This window comes from Zonotrichia albicollis, chromosome 1 (assembly GCF_047830755.1).
Source record: "Zonotrichia albicollis isolate bZonAlb1 chromosome 1, bZonAlb1.hap1, whole genome shotgun sequence".
NCBI lineage: Eukaryota > Metazoa > Chordata > Aves > Passeriformes > Passerellidae > Zonotrichia > Zonotrichia albicollis.
This window is the reverse complement of record NC_133819.1, coordinates 27,790,487-27,814,561: the sequence shown is the minus strand read 5'-3', so window position 1 is coordinate 27,814,561 and position 24,075 is coordinate 27,790,487. Positions and strand designations below refer to the sequence as shown.

Below are 24,075 nucleotides of genomic sequence, written 5' to 3'. Positions count from 1 at the left end.
CGTTCTTCAATGTATTGTTAACAACTCACTATTTAAGCATGGTCATGTGGTAAAACTCTTAACAGTCTGAGCATGTACAATTCTATCTCCTTACCTAGGCAGCAGCAAAAATTACATTTTGATATTAAATATTGATTTTATGTATTTTAAATAACTGATGAAGACATCTCATGAAGAACAGGACCAGACATTTATACCAAGAAAGCACATTTGCACAATGAAAAAGAGATTATTTACATATTAATACTCTCTTACACAATATGTATTTAAAGCCATCTCTCAGATACTGTGGAGGGAAACATGCAGAGGGGTAAGGTCATGGAGCTGTCTCAATAATAGCATATGTGCCCCTGGAACAGAGTCTACAGCTATAGTTTTTAACCAAGATCATCTCTTAATGGTGTTTTCCTAGTCCAGAGGATGAGCAGAGTATCTCACAGAGTACCTCTGTGTCTAACACACATTTATCCATTCTACCTACTGTCACTGTCATATTTTCTGGAAAAATCCCTTTGCCCAGGATTCTTCTCCTGGGAAGCTGAGAAGCCTCAGAGAAAAATGAAAACAATATTATCTCATTTGCTTCTCCTGTGTTTTGCTGCTTTGGAATATGTTTGGACATTGTTTACCAACAGGTGATTGTTCATTGGTTTCATGTGAATTGTTTTGACTTAATGACCAATCAGGGTCAGGCTGTGTCAGGACTCTGGAAGGAGTCACCAGTTTTCATTATTGTCTTTTGAGCCTTCTGTAAGTATCCTTTCTGTATTCTTTAGTATAGTTTAGTATAGTATTCTTTAATGTAATATAGTATCTTAAAATAATAATTTAGCCTTCAAGAACATGGAGTCAGATTCATCACTCCTTCCTGCCACGGGGCACCCCACAAATACAATAACCTACATTCCTGTTGGTATAATGGTGTCAATGGCTGTGTCAGTACCATCCTCTCCCACAGATTTATTGTGACCTTGCAAAGGTCAAGATTTAGGAACAATTCAAACTGACTGAAAGCAGAGGCAGCCAAGGGTCATGTTAAAACCGTAGGATATGAAGTAATGTTGATTTGCAGGAAATTAGAATATTACTCTCTTTTAGAGTAATCTTGAAATTTATAACTGTATAACTAAAACATGTTTCTCAGTAGTAGAAAATCTTCTCCAAAAACTTTCCTTCAGCCTGGGGTCTTAAATTCACTGCTTCATTCTTCAGGTGCTGGGCTCCTTGCTGACATTCCAGAGCTGTGGACTCACCTCCTTCAATTCTGCATCAAGGGGTACTGGGAGAAGCAGCTGATGCCCTTGCAAGGTCAATCTGCCATTTCTGAGTCTGTAGAAATCAGCTACACAGACACAAACAGGGGTACTTTCAGAAAATTAAATGTCTCAGCATCAACATGATTCTCTCCACTGCTCACTTAACACATATTCAGACCTCTTCCATTTTAAAATCTGAGATAGACCTCTAAGTGGGAGTATTTCACACATTCAGAATGAAAGTCATATACTGGATTTATGAGATTGAAAGTCCATTTCATCTGAACAGTTCAACTAGGACAGCCCTTTTCTTTTCTGAGAGGTTATTTTTCCTTCTGGCTGCGCTTAAATACTGGAGTGAGGTGGGCAGTGAAGGGCTGGGAAGCAGAAACACACTTTAACCCTCTTTTCTTCTTCAGAGAGCACTTTTCAGCTCCTCAAGCATCACCTGAACTACCCCCATCTCGCTAAGGAGGCTGCTGCCACTGGCATCACTGGTGGAGGAAGGCAGCAGCACTGGATCACCTTGGCACATAAGTTCTCCATATTAAAAAAAAACTACAACCCATCCATCCCCCCACAATAAAAACTAGGATGCCTCAGACTGCACTATAAATTATATATAATATTTGTATATATTATTATTTATACAAATAAATTGTTAATAATAGTGGTGGGACGTTGTTTGTTTGTTAGAGTTTTTTAGGGGGTGTCTTAGATAGGGGCTTCTCTCTGTTTTTTAAATCAAAGACCCAGCACATCTTCCCCTGGGTTTAGCTGGCCTTATCAAGGTTACTAAGTAACCTTGAGTTGTATTTAGCTTTTCTACTGTTCTTTTGAGAAGGAAATTGAATCCCTCCCATGTTTGAGAAGCCCAGCTTTCAGTTTAAATAGGATTTTTCAAGCATTAGCATATCAAACAGTATAGTTGACAGCATGCAACATAAGATTAGCACATTTTATTTTTTCTAAGTCTTAGCTTCCTTCTGTCCTGCTATTTTGCATTTTTACTGAGAGCAAACCAAAGGCAAGCTTGGTAGCCATCTGCAGGAGCAAGACACCAGGTATATTTACACAACAGCTTCATTGGCTTTCAGGACACAAAGCTTTCATCCATGAACACTGCTGGCCCTCAGGATGTCTACAAGACAGCAACATTTCAGCCCTGACCCTCGAAAATATTTACCAGCACTGAAGAGCTGGATCCCAGAATGCCACAGAGGATGTTACAAATGTTAAAGAAGCCAGGATCCTCTCCTGATCATATATTGTTCAGGGGACATGCCAGGTCACATAGTATATTAAAAAGGACATGAAAATAGCAACGCTGCCTCATCTCTGGATTGACAGCAAGCAAAAGTGGTTGTAGACAGCATGAGTTTTAGAATCTACATTCTGCAGCAACATTTTGGGCTTTTAAGTCTTATTTTAACATTTTGTTGCATATTTGATGAAAAGCTCACAAATTTAGTGTCAGTGTGGAAAGTGAAATAGTTGCATTGATTGTCTCAACATGTTTAAACACACTGAATGTAAACTTTGGTCACAGGCTTATTGTAGGCATGGATCTCAATGCAGACAGCCACTAACATTCCACACACATAAATTGTTTGAGACACACTTCATAATTAAGGAATGATATATAGGATATCCTACACACACACACACACACACACATATATATATATAATGTGTAGGATATAAGCCTCCAAAACTCATAAAAAAACATAGTAGGGCTTTACCTGTTTTTTTAGCTATTACCATCTATATAGGTAATCCTCATATCACTCCTCTGACTGTACCAGAACAAAAGTCCTGTGGTATAGTTGTCATGAGAAAAGACAGACTGAGGCAAATTACATTCATTTCTCAACATCAACTATAATGCTAGGACCACTAGAAGCATTACTTCCTAAAAACCTCTCCAGTATGACATGCATCATTACCTTCCAGGTATCCATAACTGCAGTCAGTGGAATGTTACATTACAGTGATGCCAAAGCTCCTTAATCAAGTTCTACTTTTCCTGCATTAGGTGATTCACTGGTTCATGAAAAAGCAGCTCCATTATGGAGCAAGGTCAGCTCCACAGTGCCCATGACAGCTCATTAAACTGTGTGGCACCTGCTACCCATCCACAGGAAAAACACCTCAGCTCTGAGGCTTAAGAAGCAAAGATTCCTGAAGAAAAACAAAAAGAAAAAAAAATCACAACAGAAATGTAGCAGGATTGTTACCTCATCTGACATCGACAGACTTCTAGCAAAATTAAATGTGCAATTTGGTATTCCTTAAGTTGCCAGATAGACATCACCTTTACACTGGAAGGCAATTAGTGTCATTCATAATCAGTGTACCCAGACCACTCTCAGGCGGATATGTCCCAAAACCACATCCCAAGTATGCACTCAGTTACACAGTTATACTGAGATTTCCATGACATCTTGAGAACTAAAAGTAAAGCAATGTACAGACAGCCAAGGAAACTTGAAAATCTTTCAGAAGTTTCTGTCAGTTAGGTCTTTGAAATAAGTCTATTTCAAGATGTCAGACCTTTCAGGAGTTAGATCTCAAAATACTCTGCTTTGGGTGTTCCAGAATAAGAATTTCTAGGTCTTTCAATTTGTCCAAATTCATATTAGATTATATATTCTCATCTGTTAGTGCATTTATTCACTTTTAATGCTCTTTATACTCCCCAGACAGGCAAAGTGGCATTTGAAATTCACCTGGTAGAATTTCACCTTTGTAGTCCCCTCCATGCTTTGAATGGAAAAAAAATAACAGCACAGGAGAGGAATCCAAATAATTTAGTTTGATGTTTTTGGATCAAATAAAACTGTTCACCATTAAAGATACTTTTCTGTCAATCCATCTCCAGATCAGTAGAACAAGACAGAACCTGATTTTTCCATCTCTTCAAGCTCTTATCTAAACAACGGAAAGTAATGCTTAAAGGTTGTTCTCCTTTTTACAGTGTTCCATACAGGGCTTGGACAATTGTAACAATGATTATGACAACTCTGGGATGGAGAATGACTCTATGCAAAAGAAAACAGAAAGAAAGAAAATTACTGTAGTTACTTTCCCACCTAAACTTAGTTAAAAAAAGTCAGCCTTTCTAAAGAGATTCACAAGCTGTAACAAAAACCCTCTACCTAAAAAGACCCCATTTGTTATCCAAACCAGAAAACTGGTGTAGCACTTGTGAATATTCAAGTTTTCTCCAGGACAAACATTAAAAATATCCCACTAAGTTGTTCTAAAAAATCTGTGTAAAGCTATTTGTAACATTTGAGTATTATGAATGTTCTGAATGTTCCAAAGTCATGTTCTTTGTTGTCCAGTTTTTAAAGATTCAGGTTTTTCAGCAACAATGGTTCCCTAAAGTAGCTTTGCAGATAGGTTTAACTGTGTCTGTCTGGGATGGAGTTAATTTTCCTTACAGCATCCCAGCCATACAGCTCTGTGCTTTGGGTTTGTGGATAAAACAGTGCTGATAACACAGCAATGTTTTGGCTAGAGTAGAGTTCACACAGCACCAGAGGTTTCCTTTTTCATTGCCTCTTCCCCCTTTTTGTATGCCCAAACCTGCAGGGTTTGGCTGTGAGTAGTCAAGAAGCTGGAGGGGACACAGCAGGACAGATGCTCCCAGCTGACAAAGGGCTATTCCATATGGGATCATGCCCTGCAATAAAAGCTCAGGAAAAACAGAAAGGAAGGCTAACCAGGGTTATGGGGTTTATCTATATGTTGTAAACACCTGCCTGCTGCAAGGAAATAAATTGCTTAATTTGTTTTGCTTGTGAACACAGCTTTGCTTCTCGTATTAAAATGTCTTCATCCTGACCCAAGTTTTCTTGCTTTTCCCAGTTTTTCTTGCTTGTCCCAGTTCTTTCTACCATTCTACTGGGAGGGAAGAGCATATGAGCAACGGCGTGGGGGCTCACCTGGTGGCAGGGGCCAAACCATCACAACAGCCCAAGTTTGGACTCAGTTACTTCAGTAGCTTAGTGAGACACACTAATTCATTCACATATGGTGTTCAGCTTTCAGATACTCAAGTTTATTACAGACTTAACACAATAAAACATAGTATAAAAAAAGTAGATTGCAAAGTCTTCACATCATGGAATGCCAAGTTACAAAAATTGAAGTCATATCCTTGAAAATACATAAAAGCTAGTGGAAAAATATGGTGAGATAGAGAGAAAACCTGTGGGATACAGGAAAGAAGGGGAGAAAAATACTAAGTCAGTTAAAAAAAAAAACGTGATCCAAGCATTTTAAATAGAAAATTTAATATCATTCTTTGAGTCAAACAATCTTGCCTAGAAACATATTCATAATGAAGTTAGATCCAGATTTTGAACCTCTGAATAACAAGATCCCTTGTGCCCCAGTTAGCTTACATTAACATAGCTTCTGTGTCCTACATGTCATTCCAAAATACTCTTTGACTTCTAGAGTTTTTATCATGCTTTACTGGATAGATTGTTTGCGACACACTTACAAGAACATCTTAAGTTACAAAAATAGTTATCACTCATTAGTATTTCTATACATATCTCAAGCTATTATATGCACACTCTGTACATTGGATGTTAACAGCAGTTAAATTTGCTTCCTTAAAACAAACAAAACAACTAAATCACAGTCAGTCAGACCCAAAATACTCAGGCACCATAATACACTTACATGTGTGGTACTAAACATCCCTGCCCATGCAAAGCAAAAGCAGTTCCAGTCCCCAGGAAATACATGCATCCAAGTTGTAGGACCCTTGTGATGGCTGGAGAAGAGCATGAGGATCAGGATGTTACTCCCACTAGACCGGAGGGCAATCCACATGAAGTGTGCAGATCCCATGCAGACTGGTTTTCCTGGCCAACAGTCCTGCCTACCCATGGAAAAGCACATTTACATGGCAAAAGCTGTAGGTAGTAGAACTACCCCAAAACACCCCTCTGGTAATGATTACAATTCCAGAGCTAAACAAAACAGGAAGTTGACTTCTAAGTGGAACAAACTCTGGGTGTTTGCCACTGCCAAATAATTGTTCACAACATCTTTTGGCTGAGATCTATTTCTCCTCCTTCCCTGGGCCAAAAGAAAAAGAATGAGACTTTTTGGTGTGACCAGTGCCATCACTAACAAATATTTTGCTGGTTGCAATTAGTCCACTGCTGAAGTATATTGGTTGCACGTGCATTATTTATCCTTCCCTTTAAGTAGTGAAAAACCTGGAAGTATTACTAGGGTTGTGGCATTTTGTTAAACAGGCAAGTAAAAAAAATTAGTTCTTAGTTCTTAGAGGTACCATTACTGGATTTTCTCATCTTTTAACTCTACAAGTGCACTTCAGCTGACGTGAAGCTTCCTGCAGCTGCCCAACTCTGGAACAAGTCACCCATTTCAGAAGGGAACAGACAGATGTCTTGCTACAGATTAGGGGGTTGGGAAGAAAAACAAAAACAAAACTACCAACCCTCAAAAAAAAAGGGAAACCTTAAATGCTGAATAAGAAATAACACTAGTTCTCTTTTGACACTCCCTGAATATAGAAATTTCTCTCGTAACACCCCAAGCACTATCCTTTCCATCATGAGGGCACAGCTCTTCAGTCAGGTTAAAGACCCTCATGGTTCAACCCAAGCACTTAGAGGTTTGGTGTTCAAATTGTTCCCTTTATAAACCACATGCCAAAAAGCCCAGACACGTTTGCAATGCACTACTATGAAAAAAGATTTTCACTTGCAGAACTGCAAGGACAACTTGAAGCAAAGTCAACTAAAACATGTACTCAACACTGCCAACAGCAGGCTGCAAAATATAAACACTACAATGTTAATATCAAGGTCATGCACACATCAGAAGTGCATAAAGAACTTCAAAGTTACACCACAGAGGAAAAAGATACTTATGGTTTGTCTTCACAAAAGGTTAGGAATTAAGCAACCATCTCTTTGAAATTGAGATGAGTAAAGAAATGATGAATGAACTTCTACAGGCTTTTTCCCACACCAGGAATTCAGGAATGTCAGGTATTTCATCTTTTAATAAGAGTGCTTCCCTTTAAAACTCTCCAAATAGATATTTGATGATTAGATCTTTGATGGTTTGGATCTTGGATGGTTATTTATTAATTCTTATATTTTTAAAGCAGTATATTTGAAATGTACAATAACTTTGTTCTCCAATGGTCAAACAGTCAACATTTTAATGCATTTAAGTGTTTCATACTTCAGTTATATTTTTGAAATTTTATAGTTACTTTAAACAGAATACATTAAGCTGATTTTCAATAGTGCCATTACAGTGCAACATCCAGACTATATTTCTTACTGTTTTAAGAAATAACTATCAGAGCTTCCATTTTAAAGTGCAACAGGAATTGGCAAAGGAATTGCTACAAAGTATTCAAGTGAAAAGAATTCTACTAGAAATAAACACACTGCAATATCAGCACAAAGGTATTTGATAGTGTGTGAAGACCAGAGGAAGTTACAAGTGAAATATGAATCACTTCAGAAGACACACAAAAGAAAAAACTGGAAAAAGTTTTACTTTTTCAATTCGACTTTCTGGAGAGAATTGTATTTATTGATTTACAACTGAACTGAAAGATTTGCCTTTTTATTTTAAGATCAAGATAAAATGAATCTGAAAAACAAAAGGTCTGGCACTTGGATCTATACTGATACCTTGTTTACAAAGTTATAAAAGTTAATAGTGAGTTCCCTTGCTCCCTTAGTATGTTTCCAAGCTTGGTCATATAAAGCAAGTACAAGTTAAATATTCACACCGATGTTTACCTGTTTATCTGATGAAATGCTATATTAAAATCAGTAGATAAATTGAAATACTTGCCTTATTTGGTTAGTAATATGCTGACAGCTGTGCAAGGGAATTCTAGCACTTAGAACCTTCAGCCTTTTATTCTCCCATCACTGACTTAATTTGTGAATTCAGTGGGATTTTTAATCCACAGTTTGTTTCTTAAGATGAGAACTCTTCATCATTCAGTAAGTCTATCACAAATTGATGTTTAGATATTCTAGATGAAATAAACTGAGTTTTATCCTCTCTCTTCTGACACATACATGGAAAGATTAACTCCACTCAATTATTTCATTTAAATCAGAGAATTCCAAGCACTTCATGCAAGGTTAACAATCACAGATTTAAGTATTGATGTAGCTCAACATGTACACCAAAATTTCAAAAGCCAGTTTGAGTCTCAACACTGCATAAAGTGTAACTTCCCCCTGCCATGCTTGTGCAAAAGCAGCATTCACTATTGTCACCAAATAATTTGATCATTGTGCTATTACAGTTATTTTAGATTACTTTTCATCCTTGGAAGAAAAATTTGTTTTAAATCAATATTACTATCTGCCTACAGCTGTTTTCTTCTTTTTCTATTTCAAAATCCACAAACAACCCCCAAACAAAAATAACACTCCAGTGTGTAGATATTTAAGCCTAGAGGAAAAGAGCCTGTATCACTGGCTGGCAGACTTCAGTTCTGATATATTTAAACCAGAATTCTCTCCCTACTTGCTCTTATCAGCATATCTTTCTACACTAGCTATTATGAGTTCACCTCTCTGCTTCCAGCCAGCTCCCCACTCTCCTGGTCTTTAGTTATCACCTGTATCTTTGCAGGCTATCAGACAAGCTTATAAATGCATTTTAGCAGCTACAGGACTGAACCTCACCTAAACTCTAGAAAGGGGAGTCAGCTGTGGACTAGTTTCCCTCATGACTGTGAGCTGTAATAAAGAATGTTTACTTTTAAGGGCCCAAAATCAAGAATAATCTTCAGAATCTAACTACAATAAGTCATCTCAACTGACTACTCCAGTTACAGAAGTTCTCTAAAGGTAAAAGATGAAGTCATCATCTTATCAACAACTACATGTTGTCATCTATCAATATGACAACAACTATATGACAGTAGAGGTTCCAAAGGTTTTCACAGAGTCTAGAGCAAGTGCTCAGAGCAATTGACATAGAGGATGGGGGAGGGGTTTATTATGGTTACTTAATGTCTCTTAAATCAGTCTTACATCACCCACATTTTTTCCCCACCCACCCCCTTAGGTCCATCTAAGAGAGGCCAGCAAAGAAGAGAATAATGTAGACATGTATCTTCACTGAAGTACTGGAGCATCAGAGATTGTTAGTAGTAAGTTACTCAGAAGCCTTTTTCTATTGTGTTTATTGCCAATTCATTTTGTGTAGCTTATTTCCAGGAGATAGGCAGCACAAAACCAGTAATACCTATTTTAAAAAATACATTTTTCATTACAACGCAACAGTTTCAACAGTATCTTCTTACAGCTGCATCTCACCTAATTCAGAAATAAAACAATCCTGATCTAGCTAATTAAAAAGTTAACCCTCAGAACAGTCAGCCTTTAGGAGTCAAACAACTTTGGACCCAAAGTTTATAATCATCACGATTGACAGTTACCCCAGAAATTGGCATGTGCAAACTGTGCTACAGAAACTATTTTGTGCTGTCAGTCAGTCATCTCACAATTCCATCAGCCTGTACTCCTACAGAAAGAATTGCTCCATCTTCCCTTACAGAACTTGGATGTGACCGTTGAGTGCTCTGGAGGTACAGGTAACTACAGCATTTGCCTGCTGAGCCTGTGCCAGAAATGAACACAACCCAACGTAGTAACACTTAAAAGTTGCTTAGGTACAGAATATATTAAAACAGTAAAAATCACAAAAATTTACACCAAGCTCTCCAAACCCATGCTCAAAGTTTCCCACCTAGTTCCAGCTGCGCAATCTTGATTTTAATTCCTGTTCTAAAAAGCTTACTAAAAAACAGACTGGTAAAGTCTTGTTTGTTTTCTAGAGTCTTGTATTTTTCTTTTGTCAGTAATTGTTGTGGGGGTTGTTTCTCGTTTAGTTTTTAAACCCAGCTTTGAATCTAACAATATACATTCTCCTCATAGCATCCCATAGGTACCAAGAGGGAATATGAATGAAAAGATGCCAGATTCTAGAAACTGGACATTCAACTATAGTGTCATCCAAGAGAGCTTTCCTGGCTTTCATAGACTGCATGTCACCTCTAATCATGGATAGCAAATAAAGTGTAGAATCCCAAAATAAAGAGCTACTACCACTGGGTCACTACTAGAAATTTCATACCCAGACACCTCAAAGTAATCTTGTTATTTAAGTAGTAACATTCTGTTTTCAATAGTCAAATATCAAGAACTGAAGTATAAACTGAAAATTTATGAGTATTACTTTTTAAAAATGCTCGTTAGTGACACATTTCACCTAAACACAGACATACACACAGTTACTCTAAGTTGATGTACCACACTGTAAGGAAAAGTCCCAGTTCTGTTCAAGAATCTGATATTCCCCCTCTCCCCCCCACCACACAACTTGACAGAAGTGCTTACAGTAACAGAAAGCAAACAGAAGGGGAAAACACAACATTTAACAAGTGCACCTATTTACAATTTGCACCTTTCCCTCCTTGCATCTAAAGTGTACAGATCTCCACGTTTGCTATGCTGTACATCACATGTACTCTCTGCTCCATGGAACACCAGTTCTGTCCAAAGGATCTCTGCAAGCACCAACTGCAGCCATTCCACACCAACCAACAGGTGCTTTTACTGTGGAGGCTGAAGGACATTTAAATATTCTGACTGGCCCAGCTGGTAGGTCGTGTTTCCTCCACAGTCCACATACTGGTATCTCTCCTGGGATATTTGCTCAGGGTGGCCTAAGTACGAGGTTGTCACTGTCACTCTTAAAAAGACAGAAGAGAAGAGATTTTGAGTTTCCTATTCTAAAAATCACTGTGTTTATATTACTAGGGTTATTAAGGAAAAGGTTTTGGAACAAAACATGTTTTAAATACATTTAAGAACATTACTGATTTACCACTATAGATTTTCTCCATGACAGACATCTGGTTCCTTTTCCTAAAGATGCTAAAGCTGAGGTTTACTTGTAAAATCTACCATTACAAATAATATTTCTTGTTTGTGATAAGAAAGCAAATGATTAAACAAACTACAAGCCATGCTACATCTACTGTAAAGACATGCCCCATTCCCTCACCAACAAAGGACCCACCATTCTGAAATTTATGCAAAATCACAAAAAAGCACTGTCACAAAGCAGTCTCTGACAGAGTACTAAAACCATAAACTCCTTCAAGACCAAAGTTCTCAGCAAGTTTTGAACCATGGCTGATACACAAAGTAATTTTAAAGTTTTTGAGACACCAGGAGCTCCATGGCTACAGCCCAGCTGCACAGCAGATACAGTAACAATGATTGTCAATCCAGTCTTTACACCACCAGAACCTGTCAAAAGACACAGTTCACTTTCTGTAACTATAAAGCTATTACACTAAAAAAGCAACTTGACTTCATTTTTTTTATGATGCAAAACCTTTTGGATTAAATATGTGAGTATTATTTTAATGAGAATTACATGGCTTCTGAAGTTGTTTTTTACACATAAGAAGACTACCATACTTACTGCATCATCACTACTATGTTATGTACTTTGATAGATGGTAAAGTACAGAAGTCACTGCAAAAAAGAAGAACAATTGTTAGATTTATATCAAACTTTTCTAGGGTAATTATCTGAAAAGCAAGACTTGTGGCTTCAAATGGGAAATTCTGCCGTCTGTATATAGAGGCTACAGAGTTGCTGGCAACGGCAACAGTATAATTTGCCAGTGACTCCATCACAGTGACTGTACCTGGACCACTGCTACATACACAGTCTTTCACAAGTACTGTCTTCACAAGTGTTTGCTTTCATGTAATGCTGAGGACACAACAGAAGCGTTCTCAGAAAGTGTTCATTCCATCTTCCAGAAGCTAACCAAGGTTAATCTGAGCCACCACCTTTGAAGCCTGTCAGGATCACTTCGTCACCTATTTTTTGAACTCATCCACTTCTATATTACGCAACATAACCTTTAACCAACATACAGATATTCCAAAGTCAAGGTTATTGTTCTCTTGCAAGATACCCTTTTCAGACTTTCATTTTCTGACACATGCCTACATACCAGCCATAAAGAGCACCATGTAAGTGCATATTTTTAATCACTGCTTCGTAAATCATTGCTCTTTATCAGCTCTAGAATGAAAAGTACGTGATCACTGCAGTAAGACTGCTTGGCAGCCAGCCTACCAATATTTACATGCCTTTGTCATTCTTTCCCCCTGAACTAACAAAAATAAAATATAAAGAGTCCGTAAACTCAACTTATCCAAATTGTAAGGAAATACAGCATTATCATGAGCTCTATGAAGGCTATTTATGAAGTTTATTTATTCCTCATGCACCCAAAGTGTGAGCAGATTGATAAGATTCTGTGTTTACATAAAGCTAACTTACAGAATTTTAAAAGGTGACAGAGGTTCAACGTTTTCTGTTGAAGTCTGTGCCTTTCAGCATTTCACATCTATTTCACTTAATTTCAACAACTGAAAGCAACAAGGTTTTCTCCCATCCCAAAGAGGCTGGCATCCACTAGAACTGCACACAGACCTGAAACCTCAATAGTTAACTCTTTCTGTTCAGTCTGAATTTCAGTGCAAGAGAACTAAAATGGAGGTTTGTGACCAAGAGATAAGGAGGTTTTTCATTATCAATGTAAGCTTTCAGTGTAAGAGAACTAAAACTGGGGTTTGTGACCAAGAGATAATTTGTCTGTTGGACAAATGAACTTTCAGGAGCTTTGAATAAAGCCACTCAAAGGGCAGGCTGTAAACACTGCTTATTGTGTACACAACATGTGAAGAGAAGCCTCTAATTTGTATACCACTAAATACAAATTTCCTTCTACTGCAGAGAAAATTGTGGGAAAGTTACTAGAGAACTTGTTAGGGGAACACACCTGCACTTCCACCCTTAAAGCAGCCATCCTAACTAGCGCCAAGCCCTAAAATAACAGAGATACCATTTAAAGGGTATATAGTCAGGTACAGCAAGCCACTATATGAAACTAATCAAGCAATTGTGGTTTGCCTATCTTTCAGTACTACTAAACTTAAAGAAAATGCCCCAGCATCCCTTCAAACAGATTCCTGCTAACTTTGGAAAAAGTTGTTTTTAACAGCACCTCAACTTTTAATAAGATTCATGTGATATTTAAAAGTGAGTACACTTACTACATGTAGCTCATTTCATCTTGTATGACTGTGGGCACCATATAATCAATCTAAAAAAAAAAAACCACAATAAAAAATCAATGAAAACATCACTAAGTAGGTTTATATATGAAGATTAACACATGTTTAACTTTGAAAGCCTAAGCTATTTACCTGTTTCATATCCAGTGGACCAATGTTGGTGATGTTGTTTAACCGTGCTTTGCCAATAACTGTTTTTGAAAACTGAACTTGGGCTGTGATATTTGCCACTTCAACAGAGTAGTAGTTGTTATTCGTTATATTAAGTGTGTTCTGAAAAAACAAACACAAAACAGTAACACTTATCCATTCTGTGTATCTCCATGAGCAAGCATTTTGAATCTTGTGCATGGGACAGTAATATCAGACATTCTGCAAGCAGATTTTCCTGCCTGTGAGGAGCAGGGTCACCATCACTTCTGAGTTTGTTTAGTGAAAATATTGAGTAACACAAAATTCTGCACAACTTTCGTGGTAACAACCCTCCACTTAAGATACTGCATTTCTTCCTATCCTCAATTATTCCTTCCAGGAAATTTAGCTATCAAAGGACCTCTTTCTCCCATGGCAGCTTTGCTTTATTTAAAATTAAGAACTCCACCAAAAGTCTTTAGGCAAACCTGTATGAAGGTCATTACGAAGAAATCAAGAACTATGTGGGAAGAGCTCCTCTAAGTTTTAAGGTGGATAAAAAAGTATTTTTCCTCGACACTGACAGAGGCAAAATACCAGGGCAGTTGCAAACAGCATTCCTACATACACACATTACAATTCAGACATATTCCAGAAGTAACACTGAGAACTCCAAAGTTACTGTTCCCTTGAAAACAGAATACCCAGTGTCAGCTTGCAACTACATCTCTATTAGCTACAGCTACAGGAACCAGCCCCAGCAGGCTCAGTTACATTTTTAAAACTGGTCACCGACTCTAATTCTTAAGGCACCAACTAAGCTTTTCAGCCAGACCACAGTTTCTACATTAAACTCTCAAAGCAGTACCTTCTGTTGCATTCATGCGTTCCAAACACCCAAAAAGTCAGACTTACCGTAATATTGAGATAGATTATCCGCCTTTCCTGTTCGTAAGTGACATAAACTGACTTCACACCAATGTACTGAACATCAATCGAGCGAGGAAACAAGAAAAACACAGCCAGCCCAGAGAGCAGCAAACACACAGTTACAGAAGCAGTCACATAGAGCTTTCTGGAGGAGAAAAAAAGGACAATTCAGAGTCAAAAGCACATTAAAAAACAATGACATGCTATTTTAAGTGATAAGGAGCAGGACTAGTGAATACAATTAATTCAGTCTATTTCTAGCTTCCATTAGCTTAAAAAAAGGAAAAAATCCTATGCTGCACTTCACAGCTATGTCTTAAACAGTTGTTACTCTTGCATAAATATCAGAAACCACATTTCAAATCATGTGGTTACCCCAACAATTGTAACTTGCAAAGGAAAACGGAAGAAGTAAATATTTATGTGCTTTGAAACAAATCCACTTCCTCTTAACATTTATTTATAGCACAACTTCCATCATTTTGTGGAAGTCTCACAAAAACCACCCAGAACACAAAATAAAGCTCTTATGACAGAGAATCCTGACTTCCAGGGAAAGTGATAGGACTGCAGCTAAGGAGCAGGAAATTCACAATTAAGCTAATAGAAAAGGGTGTGTTTGTGTGGGTGTGGCTGTGTGTGTGTGTGTATGTGTGTGTGTGCATAGGAGGGTGGGGTGCTGGTAGTGGTGTGAGAGATAATAAAAAACCCTCCACAAATAAAAGGATCTACTTCAGCTCCAATTTTGTCAAGATTTGAACAGTAAAGTAATATGTCCCATATTTTTACTACCATTACATCAGATACATTATCCAGAATAGTATCACGTGAAGCTAATATATTTCTTTTACCTGGCACTCATTTCTGTTTACTACAAAAATATCGAACCATTAAAAAGAAAAAAAGAAATAAAAACCAAAACATGTCAGAACAAGAAGCCCTGAGGATTGTAGTGAACCCCCCTAAGCAGATCCTAGAAAAAAAAAAAAATTAAATAGGCTGTTAAGCTATGGTAAAATTAAATATAATTATGTATCATAAATTGTTGATTGTTCTAGTGCAAAAACCAGAATGTTGCTAATTAATGGAAGGTGACCTATTTTGTAGTAGTGGCTCAAAGACAATACTGATTAACTCAAACTCTAACAGTGAAGATCTGCTTAGATCAATTAGGATGTTACAGAGATTAAGACCTACTCACATCATTACTGTAAACATGGATAGGTCATACAGTATTCCTTAGCTCTGTACTTAGCCAAGATGTACTGTGATGGAAGTATGCACACCTGTTAATAAATAACTCACCAAGAGTTAGAGGTTACTCACAAGCCCTGTTCTTCCAATAATGAATGCAAGAAAGCATTCCAGTGATTTTTTGTTTGATTCTTCTTATTGCTATCCCCTTTGAATTGTTGAATTTTAACTAGAAGAGAATAATTAACTGTAGATTCAGGTATCACAAACAGCTATTGACTTACGTTCTTCTTGGCCTCAGTCTCTGATCACTGTATGGAATTAAGGCTACCAGCTGATTTTCCTGCCCTGGAAACAAAAACACCCTTTCAGAATTTAAACAAAGAATAAGTGTTGTTGAAGCTCTTTTAAACAAAGAGTAACCGTTACAACTTAGTGGCACTAAAGAATAAACACTAAAGACAAACATTTAAATTCCAGATAAGGACCCAGGTCGAATGCTACTGTAGCTGATGTCACTTTCTGAAATAGAGCATAGCTTACACAACATCAAGATGAAAAAACACCAAGTCCACAAGGACCAAAACAGCAATAAATTCTGTCTCTGTGCTGCACACATGACCAGAGGCAGTATTTCCTCTGGCACCACTTCCTGGAGAAAAAGAGATGCAGAACAGCTCTGAGCTATTTATGCCAGACCATATGAACTCATGGGACAAAACGTTCAGAAGCTTGGGCAGTAAGAACTGATCCAGAAGGCATTCTGCATGTACTCTTCTGAAAAAGCAGAAGTTAGTTTTGGTTAAAAAAGCGCAACAAACAACAAGCCCAAACTGAAACAACCAAAGCTAACAATGCAGGTGATCTGGGCAACACAAGCTATGCATACACTGCATTCTGGAAATCAGAAGTATATAAAACCATACTTATCATGGTGCTGCTGAGCACCCTGGGAGTCAAAATAAATATCTGCTGGAATTTCTCCATGAAACTTATGTCACTGGACAGCATTTTTATAGGGTTTATTTTTTTAACAGCAGAAGTAAAGAGCACATGCACAGATGAGTGGTTAAAAATATATGTACTACATCTGCCAGTAGAGCTTTTGCTGTTTGTTGTGGAACTGTATGAGAACAGAGGCCTCAAGGCCAAATTTGCAATTTTTAAGCCAAGTGCAGAATTTGGTCATATCATCACTTAGCTAACCAAGCACTTGGCAATGAGTCCATGCTGAATCACTAAGCTAAGCAAAACATGCTAACCAAGCATACAGTAGCATGCAAAACATCAACATTCTAAAAGGCCTCTACCAATTTAAAACACATTTTCATCTCTACTTCAGTGAAGCGTCTTCAACCTTTAAGAAAATATCACAGTACTCCTTTCATACATCATACTAAAAACTAAAGCTGTTCAAGTAACAAAACGTAATTTCATGGATTTATTATAGTATAGCCATCATATCACCTATTAATTATAGTCCTACTAGTCATGCTCTCATTCTTAATTTTTCCCCTCTCTCCTCAAATGACCCCAAAACGTGACATTTTTTCTTCTCTAAAATACTAAGGAATGATTACAAACACAATCCTCTTAGCTCTAATAACTCATTTTAAGTTCAACCACATTATTTCATTAGAATGTATACACAACGTGCATGTTTTTATAGTTACTGCAAAATCTTTAATAAAATAATTAACTAACATTTATTTAAGTACTGCATCCAAGGATTCTACAGTGAAAATAAGAAGCTTTTGAACATGGAAATTTGGCTATTTCTGCACTTTGAGTAAAACGTGCTATTGATATTAACAAGTATTTCAAGTTAACAAGTTAACAGAACAAACTTTTTTACCCTTTCTGGCAAGGCAATTTTTAGTTTCATAACTTTTCTAGGCGTGAAATTCGATTAATTCAGAGGTACTCCAAGAATACATTGTAGTAGAAAGTTTAACAGCTAAAACACATATCTCCTGTGGTATTTGCAACCACTGAAATATTCTGTGCTCCCTGGTCCTTCTACAAAGGTGAGACACAAGTGTTTGTGAGCTGTGCCATAAACTAATCCCACTGAAGCACATGTAGAAGGACAACATGGCACAGATATCACTCAAGTTTCCTGAGCTGCTGCTCAAAATCAGTTCCAAGAGCTTTTACACCCAATAATCTATTTTGGGTAAGAGGTCTGGCAAAGGAAACTCTAGCATGAAATCATGTCATCAGCTCTTCCCCAGTCAAAGGGAAAATCTCACAGCTGAAGCAAAATACTGTGCCTTGGCCCACTTGGCTCTCCTTCTGCCAGGTTTCAGATATCCCCTGTTCTCCTTCCACAAGTCTCTTCATAAATATTGAGGGAGCTTTTCATTTAGGACAGAAGCATAACAAAACAGCACGTTTTACCAAGAGGAAAAGAAAAGGATGAGGGCAAAGCAAACAAAACAGTTAGGTATGGAGACTAATGCTGTGTAGCCTATGCCTTTCCAAGGCAGCCAAAGAACCTATATATTTTCAACTCCAAGCGGGAGTTATCCACCTAGCAAACACCAGTGGGACAAAAGCAGGGTAAAAGAAAACAAGAGACACTGGGAGCAGTGAGGGCAAAAGAATTCACTATAAATCAGGAAGAGGTGCTGCAGCCCAGGTCTACTTTTCCATCTTTGTACTTGCAGCCATTTTTGCAGTTATCTATTGATTCAAATAGTTTAGAATAGGTAGTCAAAAGCAAAAAATGCAATAAAATGTCATGAAACTAAAGGTTTGCTAATTTAACTTGCAAGATCTAGGGTTATGGGTGGATTCAAACCTGAGGAGGAAGAAAGTTGCATTGTACAGACAAGAGGAGATCCAAGTTGTAACAGCCAAGGTGTAACAGTTGACCCAATTTGTTATATTCATCTAGTGTAACAAAATGCTTAGTGCAGAAAAAAAGTCAAAAAGACGACAAAACTTCATCTTGACTTGAAAAGCTATTTGTTATGCATTATTACAACTGCATATGGTTATGATGTAAATTTATAGGTTAAAATAATAAAATAATAAACAAAGAAACTTACCTCGTGGAATTCTCCCTGTTCCCTGGCAGGTTGGGCAGGTGACACTGTCTCTTCCTGTAAATTCCACATAGGGAAACTGTGACACATCTCCACATCTGCTGTCCTCATTGTGCACTTCCGAGTGAACTAAACCATTCCTCACATTATCAGACACTGAGCTTCCATCATAGCCATCTTCCTTGCACGTATGCATAGGCAGGTGAGAAAGTGATTTTCCCATGTCTAAAACAAAGTCAGAAGGATGTTTTCAGGGACAATGATTCAAACATGGCTTGCATTTATTCCTCTACATCGGGTAACTGTTACAGTGTGGCCACAGTCTGACAAGAGTCAGTTCTCCTTTGTTCAGACTCCTTAGGATCCACAAAGCACTAAGGCCTGGTCAAGCTGGAGTCAATCCCAAACTGTAAAGAACCTGAATTAACTGGGAGCTTTGTTCAGATTCCCCTTTATGCACAGGATGAAAGAGGGTCAGTGAGAGGCTTTAAAGTCAGAACAGTACAACTGCAGCAACAGTTTCTCAAAGGATTGTTACTGTACAGGCTTTAACACAACACACTAATCTTTGTATTAAAAAAAAACCAAAATCAGCCCTGGGCCATAGAAAGCAATTTTGAGTAAATTCTACACACGACAGACCTAATTTTAGTAAATTTTTTAGCCTGAACTTGTTTTGAGAACATAGGATTGGCTGTTAGTTTCCAAGCTAGAAATATAGATCACCTGGTATTTAAACTGATGCCTCCATTTAATTCAAAAGAGGATTAGTTCTCAGGGAAGTCAAGTGAAAAATGGGAGTTACTTTAACATAGCAGCTGCCAATATACAGCATTTAAAAAGACCTGCTTAAAAAAGAGTATCACTCAAAAAACCATTTTTGTTACCTGTGTGTATTTTAATTTTTCCTCATTACTGTACCTTTTCAGCCATAACACTGAAAATCTCTTGAAACACAGAACATTTGAAACTAAAGTCTGTGAAAAAGTGCAGTAAGCAGGAACACTCCAGTTTGGAACATGTGGGAAAAAACCTCCAAGAGAAAAAAAAATAAACCTCTACAGCAATGGCACTTAGTTGTTCAGCTGATCCACATAACCCATTTTGGTTACTTAACACACAGAGACAGCAATCACTCAATCAGTTTTTTGATCAAAATTGACTGACTAATCAATTGATCAATCAATTGATTAAAAAAGAATATGCAAAACTTCACTGTTTGGTTTTTTTTTTTTTGTCCATTAAGAGGTATTTTTAGAGTGGCAGCTAGGAATTATCATGCTCATTCACTAAAAGGAAGCCCTAGAAGGAAGATGAAAAGAGGAAGATAAGTCAGAATATTTTAAACCAACTACTCAAGACAGAACAGAAATACCTCAATACTGATGGCAATGCAAACACAACATTAATTCATTACATTGCCACAAAGCCTAGGTGAATGTGGGAGAAGGAAAGTAAGTCAACAAATGCCAACCAGTCCCAGTTACTGTCCCAGCAAATATGCGGGATTATTTTTTCCACTTATGTCATTAAACCCTTGCAAGCAGGAAAGCTATTTACCCTTCTGCTGCTACAGCACTTTTTAAATACTCCAAGTTTAGGAGCCATTCAATAATGGAAATTGTTGAACTGAAAATTAAAACTACTGAGCTATTGAAAAAAAAAATCCTGAAAAAGCTGTTGACACTGTTGACAATTATTTCACATGGGGTTTTGTTTACTTTTCTCCTTGCAGCTGACCTACAGCCCTCAAGCTACGGAACCTGAGCGCTGCAGCTTAGGCAATAGCTGTCACAATTACAGATCTGGAAGCTCAGGGATCGTGCTGTTCTGCCACCACTTCATCCAACACCCAGTGACAACTGAAATGCACCTTCTAGTTTTAGCTCCTTCCAGAAGGAAAAGTTCACACACTCCCTGATCACACTGTGACATGAACCAAAGTGAAGCAGGCAAGGCTGACTGGGAACTCTTTTCAAGAGCACATCCTTTATTTGAATTAAAGTACTAAAGCAGGTGCATCCTTCAATGCCAACTGTACCTGTGCTTCAATAATTGAATTTAATGGTGCCAGAGATCAGGGAGAAACATCTCAGTTCACAAACAGGAAAACACAGAAGCATCTTCAAGCAAAATTAGATTCACCAACATGCTTTTTCCCCTAGCCAAGCCTGAACCTTGTTACAGTTGACCACAAATCAAAAACACGTTGATCTTTTATCCAGCACTTAGAGGCTAAACAGTAGTAATTCCGACAATATAACATTTCCGTATGTCACAACTTCCATGCTGTCACCCAAGTCAGAAATCCTACTTCACGAACAGCTCTGCTTTGGTGCAGTCTCCCTTGCAACTGATGGTACAATCCCCTCGAACTTAGCTGGGATTTCCGTGAATTCAGAGTTTGTTAAAACGGGTTCGGTAAATTAAAAATGTGACAAGTGGCTTTTGTTTACGACCGCACCCTTCAATTTGCCGTGCACTGCAGCACAATAGTAGGTGGACAAAACCCAAACAGCGTCACAAGACAGACTGAACCGCCACATCCTGAGCTGCATGCAAGCGCAGAGGAAACTACTTTGTTTATAAACTCAGTGAAACTTCACAGAGTCAAATTAAATTGTTATACTTCTCCAGCAAGTCAGGCTGATGTTCTTACCCTTTATATGCACACGTATAAACTTGGGATTACAAACCTACTTCTTTTTCAATACAGCGAAAGATTTCGAATCGCAACCACCGTCTGCCCCATCAGCTGCGCGTTAACCGCGAGCATCGGCAGCTCCTGCGAGGCAGAGGCCGCGGCAGGGCCAGGCAGTGACTTGGCAGCACAGGCTTGGCCAGCTCGGCTGGGCACGACCAGCGCTGCCTCCCCGAACCCCGCTACAGAGCCGCGTCTCGGACACCGCCTGAGCGGTAAGGCGGGCGCTGCCAAAATTCCAGGACTCAAAAATCCTGGGGTTTAGGAATTTTCTCGTCCGTCAGCGCTAGCTGCTCTCACAAACATGGCGAAGTTTACAGCCGGCAGGCTTGGACCAAGGCCCGGCGAGCTCGGCTGCTGCTGGGCTGCCCGGCCGGCCCCCCGTCCCCGCTCGGCCTGGGGTGGTCTCGGCGCAGGAGCCGTCCCGGGGCAGGGGCACGGCACGGCAGGGCACGGGACAAGGCAAAGGCCAAGGCAAGGGCCAAGGCAAGGCAAAGCCAGGTAAGGCAAGGCAAGGCCGGCCCAGCTCAGGCCCCCGGCACCCCCCGCCCGCCGCGGGCCTGCCCAGGCCCCGCCGAGGCCCAGGGGCAGCCGCAGCGCCCCCCGCCCGGCGCGCAGCCCCACAGCCCCGCAGCCCCCGCCCAGCGCGGAGCGCGCTCCCGTCCCCACCTGCGGCGCGGCTCCGCGGGCCGGGCCGGGCACGGCACAGCGGCAGAACCGGAGGCTCCGGGAGCGACGCAGCTGCCGGCGCCGAGCCCCGGATCGGGCGTGTGCGCAGCCGCGGGGCGGAGCCGGGCCCGTCCCGTCCCGCCCGGCCGCAGCCGCCGGGCGGAGCCGGCTGGGGCTGCGCTCCTGGCCGTGCCAGGGAACAGGTGACCCAAGGCTCGGGAATGGCGCTTACACCGCCCTCCCGAGGGGTGCGGGGCCATCCCGTATCCGGGAGTGGGACCAAGGGTCGGGGAAATGGGAATAGGGAGGTCGCGCATCCCCGCTTTGCGGCAGAGGGTCTAAAGGGGACAGAGGGATCCCATTCGGGATTTCCTTGGTTCCCGGCGTTCAGAATCCTATTAACAGAATCATCTACATTGGAAAAACCCTCTAATGTTGTCAAGTCTATCCTACGACCGAACCACGGTGTGAATTAGACCACGGCACCAAGGGTCACATCCAGTCTTTCCCTAAACACTTCCAGAGACAGTAACTCCAGTGCCTTCCAGGGCAGTCCATCCCAGTGCCCCAGTCACCCGTCCTGTGAAGAAATTCTTCCTAATGTCCAGCCTAACCCCCGGTCAGGTTAAACCCATGTTCTCTCGTCCTATTACTAGTTTGCCGTGCTGCCCGCAGCTATGAGCGCCCCCTCCTTCTGTCCTCCGCTTCGTGGTACCTTGTGAGGCACCATCGCTATTTTCTGTGTCCCCTTCGGTAGCTCTGGTGGAAGTTCCTCGCCCCCTTGTGCTCCGGGAGAAAGGAGATGCTCATGGGACTAAAGCAGTGGCAGGACAGCACAAAGAGGTGCCCGAAGCGAGTGCAGTTTGTACATTATACAATGTTGCACATTATACAATGTTGCTTGTACAGAGGATGCGTATCAGGGCATGGGCGTGAGATATTCTCCCCAAGATTTGCCAGAGAAAGATGAAGTGCGTTGGAAATAAATTGTGATGGCTTCTCTTCATGAGTCTGCCTCTTGTTCACGAAAACCATTACCTGCTGCCCTTGGAAATGCTCGAGATGACTCCGTGGGGATGTGTGAGCACCAAAGGGATGAGATCTGTGCACAGGGGACACAGCTCAGAAGGAAAGCAGAAAGAAGCTCTGCCTGGTTTGGGAATCTTGACCCAGCCGCAGGAATGAATCAGGCTGGGGATAATTCTGTGATTCACACCATGTATTGCAGTGCAAGGACAAACACAGGGTCAGGGTTCGAGGGAGAGAATGAGGAAGAGACGTTCTTATGACTCTTGGGGTGATCATGAGGCTGGGGCAGGGTGCCAGGCTGCTCCAGAGGCTGGGAGGAGACAGGCTGCCTCCAGCAGCCACCCAGAGCAGGTGCAGCTCTGAGGCCATCTGCCTGTGGTGTGCACAGCACTGGGTAGTGGGACCAGCATATGATCAGCACAGAAAAGAACTTTTTCCCAACCAAGCATGTGGTTGGAGAAAAGAAAAATCTTCCTTTATTTTTAACCAGGCTAATGCCAGCCCATTTATTGTTGTTTTCTGGGACTTTTAGAAGTCTTGGCTTGCAGCAGTCTCTAGCTTTCATTTATCCAGTTCAAGTAATGGTGAGTGCTACATCACAGCTGGCTTGGCTCTACTTATCTAGCCAGGCATGGTCAAGCTCCTGGCAAAAGCTGGCATATTCCACATCCTTCTGGTAGATCTCCACCTGAATCTTTGGCCCATCACTGTTCAAGGTTCCTGAGATACCCATTGTACAGCAAGATTGACCATGGTATTTTGTGAGTTCTTAACTACAAAACAGTACATGTCAGATACCTTGAACAGGTGCCTGGCATGCTCAGGATCAATATGGAGCTTGTATCTCACTTTAAAACATCAGCAAATCCCAAATTTGGAAGGCTCAGGTCTAACTAGTAATTTCA

At 40.0% G+C, this 24,075-nt stretch overlaps 1 protein-coding gene across 1 annotated transcript; it reads right to left on the bottom strand.

The window, feature by feature from the left end:
* Positions 1-5,540: 5,540 nt before the first annotated feature.
* TMEM106B (transmembrane protein 106B) lies at positions 5,541-22,298 on the bottom strand. Its single transcript, XM_074536667.1, has 8 exons — positions 22,142-22,298; positions 18,775-18,996; positions 16,006-16,069; positions 14,513-14,672; positions 13,598-13,738; positions 13,445-13,494; positions 11,793-11,846; positions 5,541-11,051 (listed from the first exon to the last, which is right to left on the bottom strand). Exons 2-8 carry the CDS (start codon positions 18,992-18,994, stop codon positions 10,913-10,915), a joined length of 828 nt encoding a protein of 275 aa, XP_074392768.1. The 5' UTR covers positions 18,995-18,996; positions 22,142-22,298; the 3' UTR covers positions 5,541-10,912.
* Positions 22,299-24,075: the final 1,777 nt, after the last annotated feature.

Coding starts and splice junctions, on each gene's coding strand:
- TMEM106B (XM_074536667.1), bottom strand. CDS start 18,994: ATGGGAAAATCACTTTCTCACCTGCCTATGCATACGTGCAAGGAAGAT. Junction 13,739..14,512: donor TAATCTATCTCAATATTACG/GTAAGTCTGACT, acceptor TTGTTTTTTCAG/AACACACTTAATATAACGAA. Junction 11,052..11,792: donor AACATAGTAGTGATGATGCA/GTAAGTATGGTA, acceptor TGTCTTTTTAAG/AGTGACAGTGACAACCTCGT.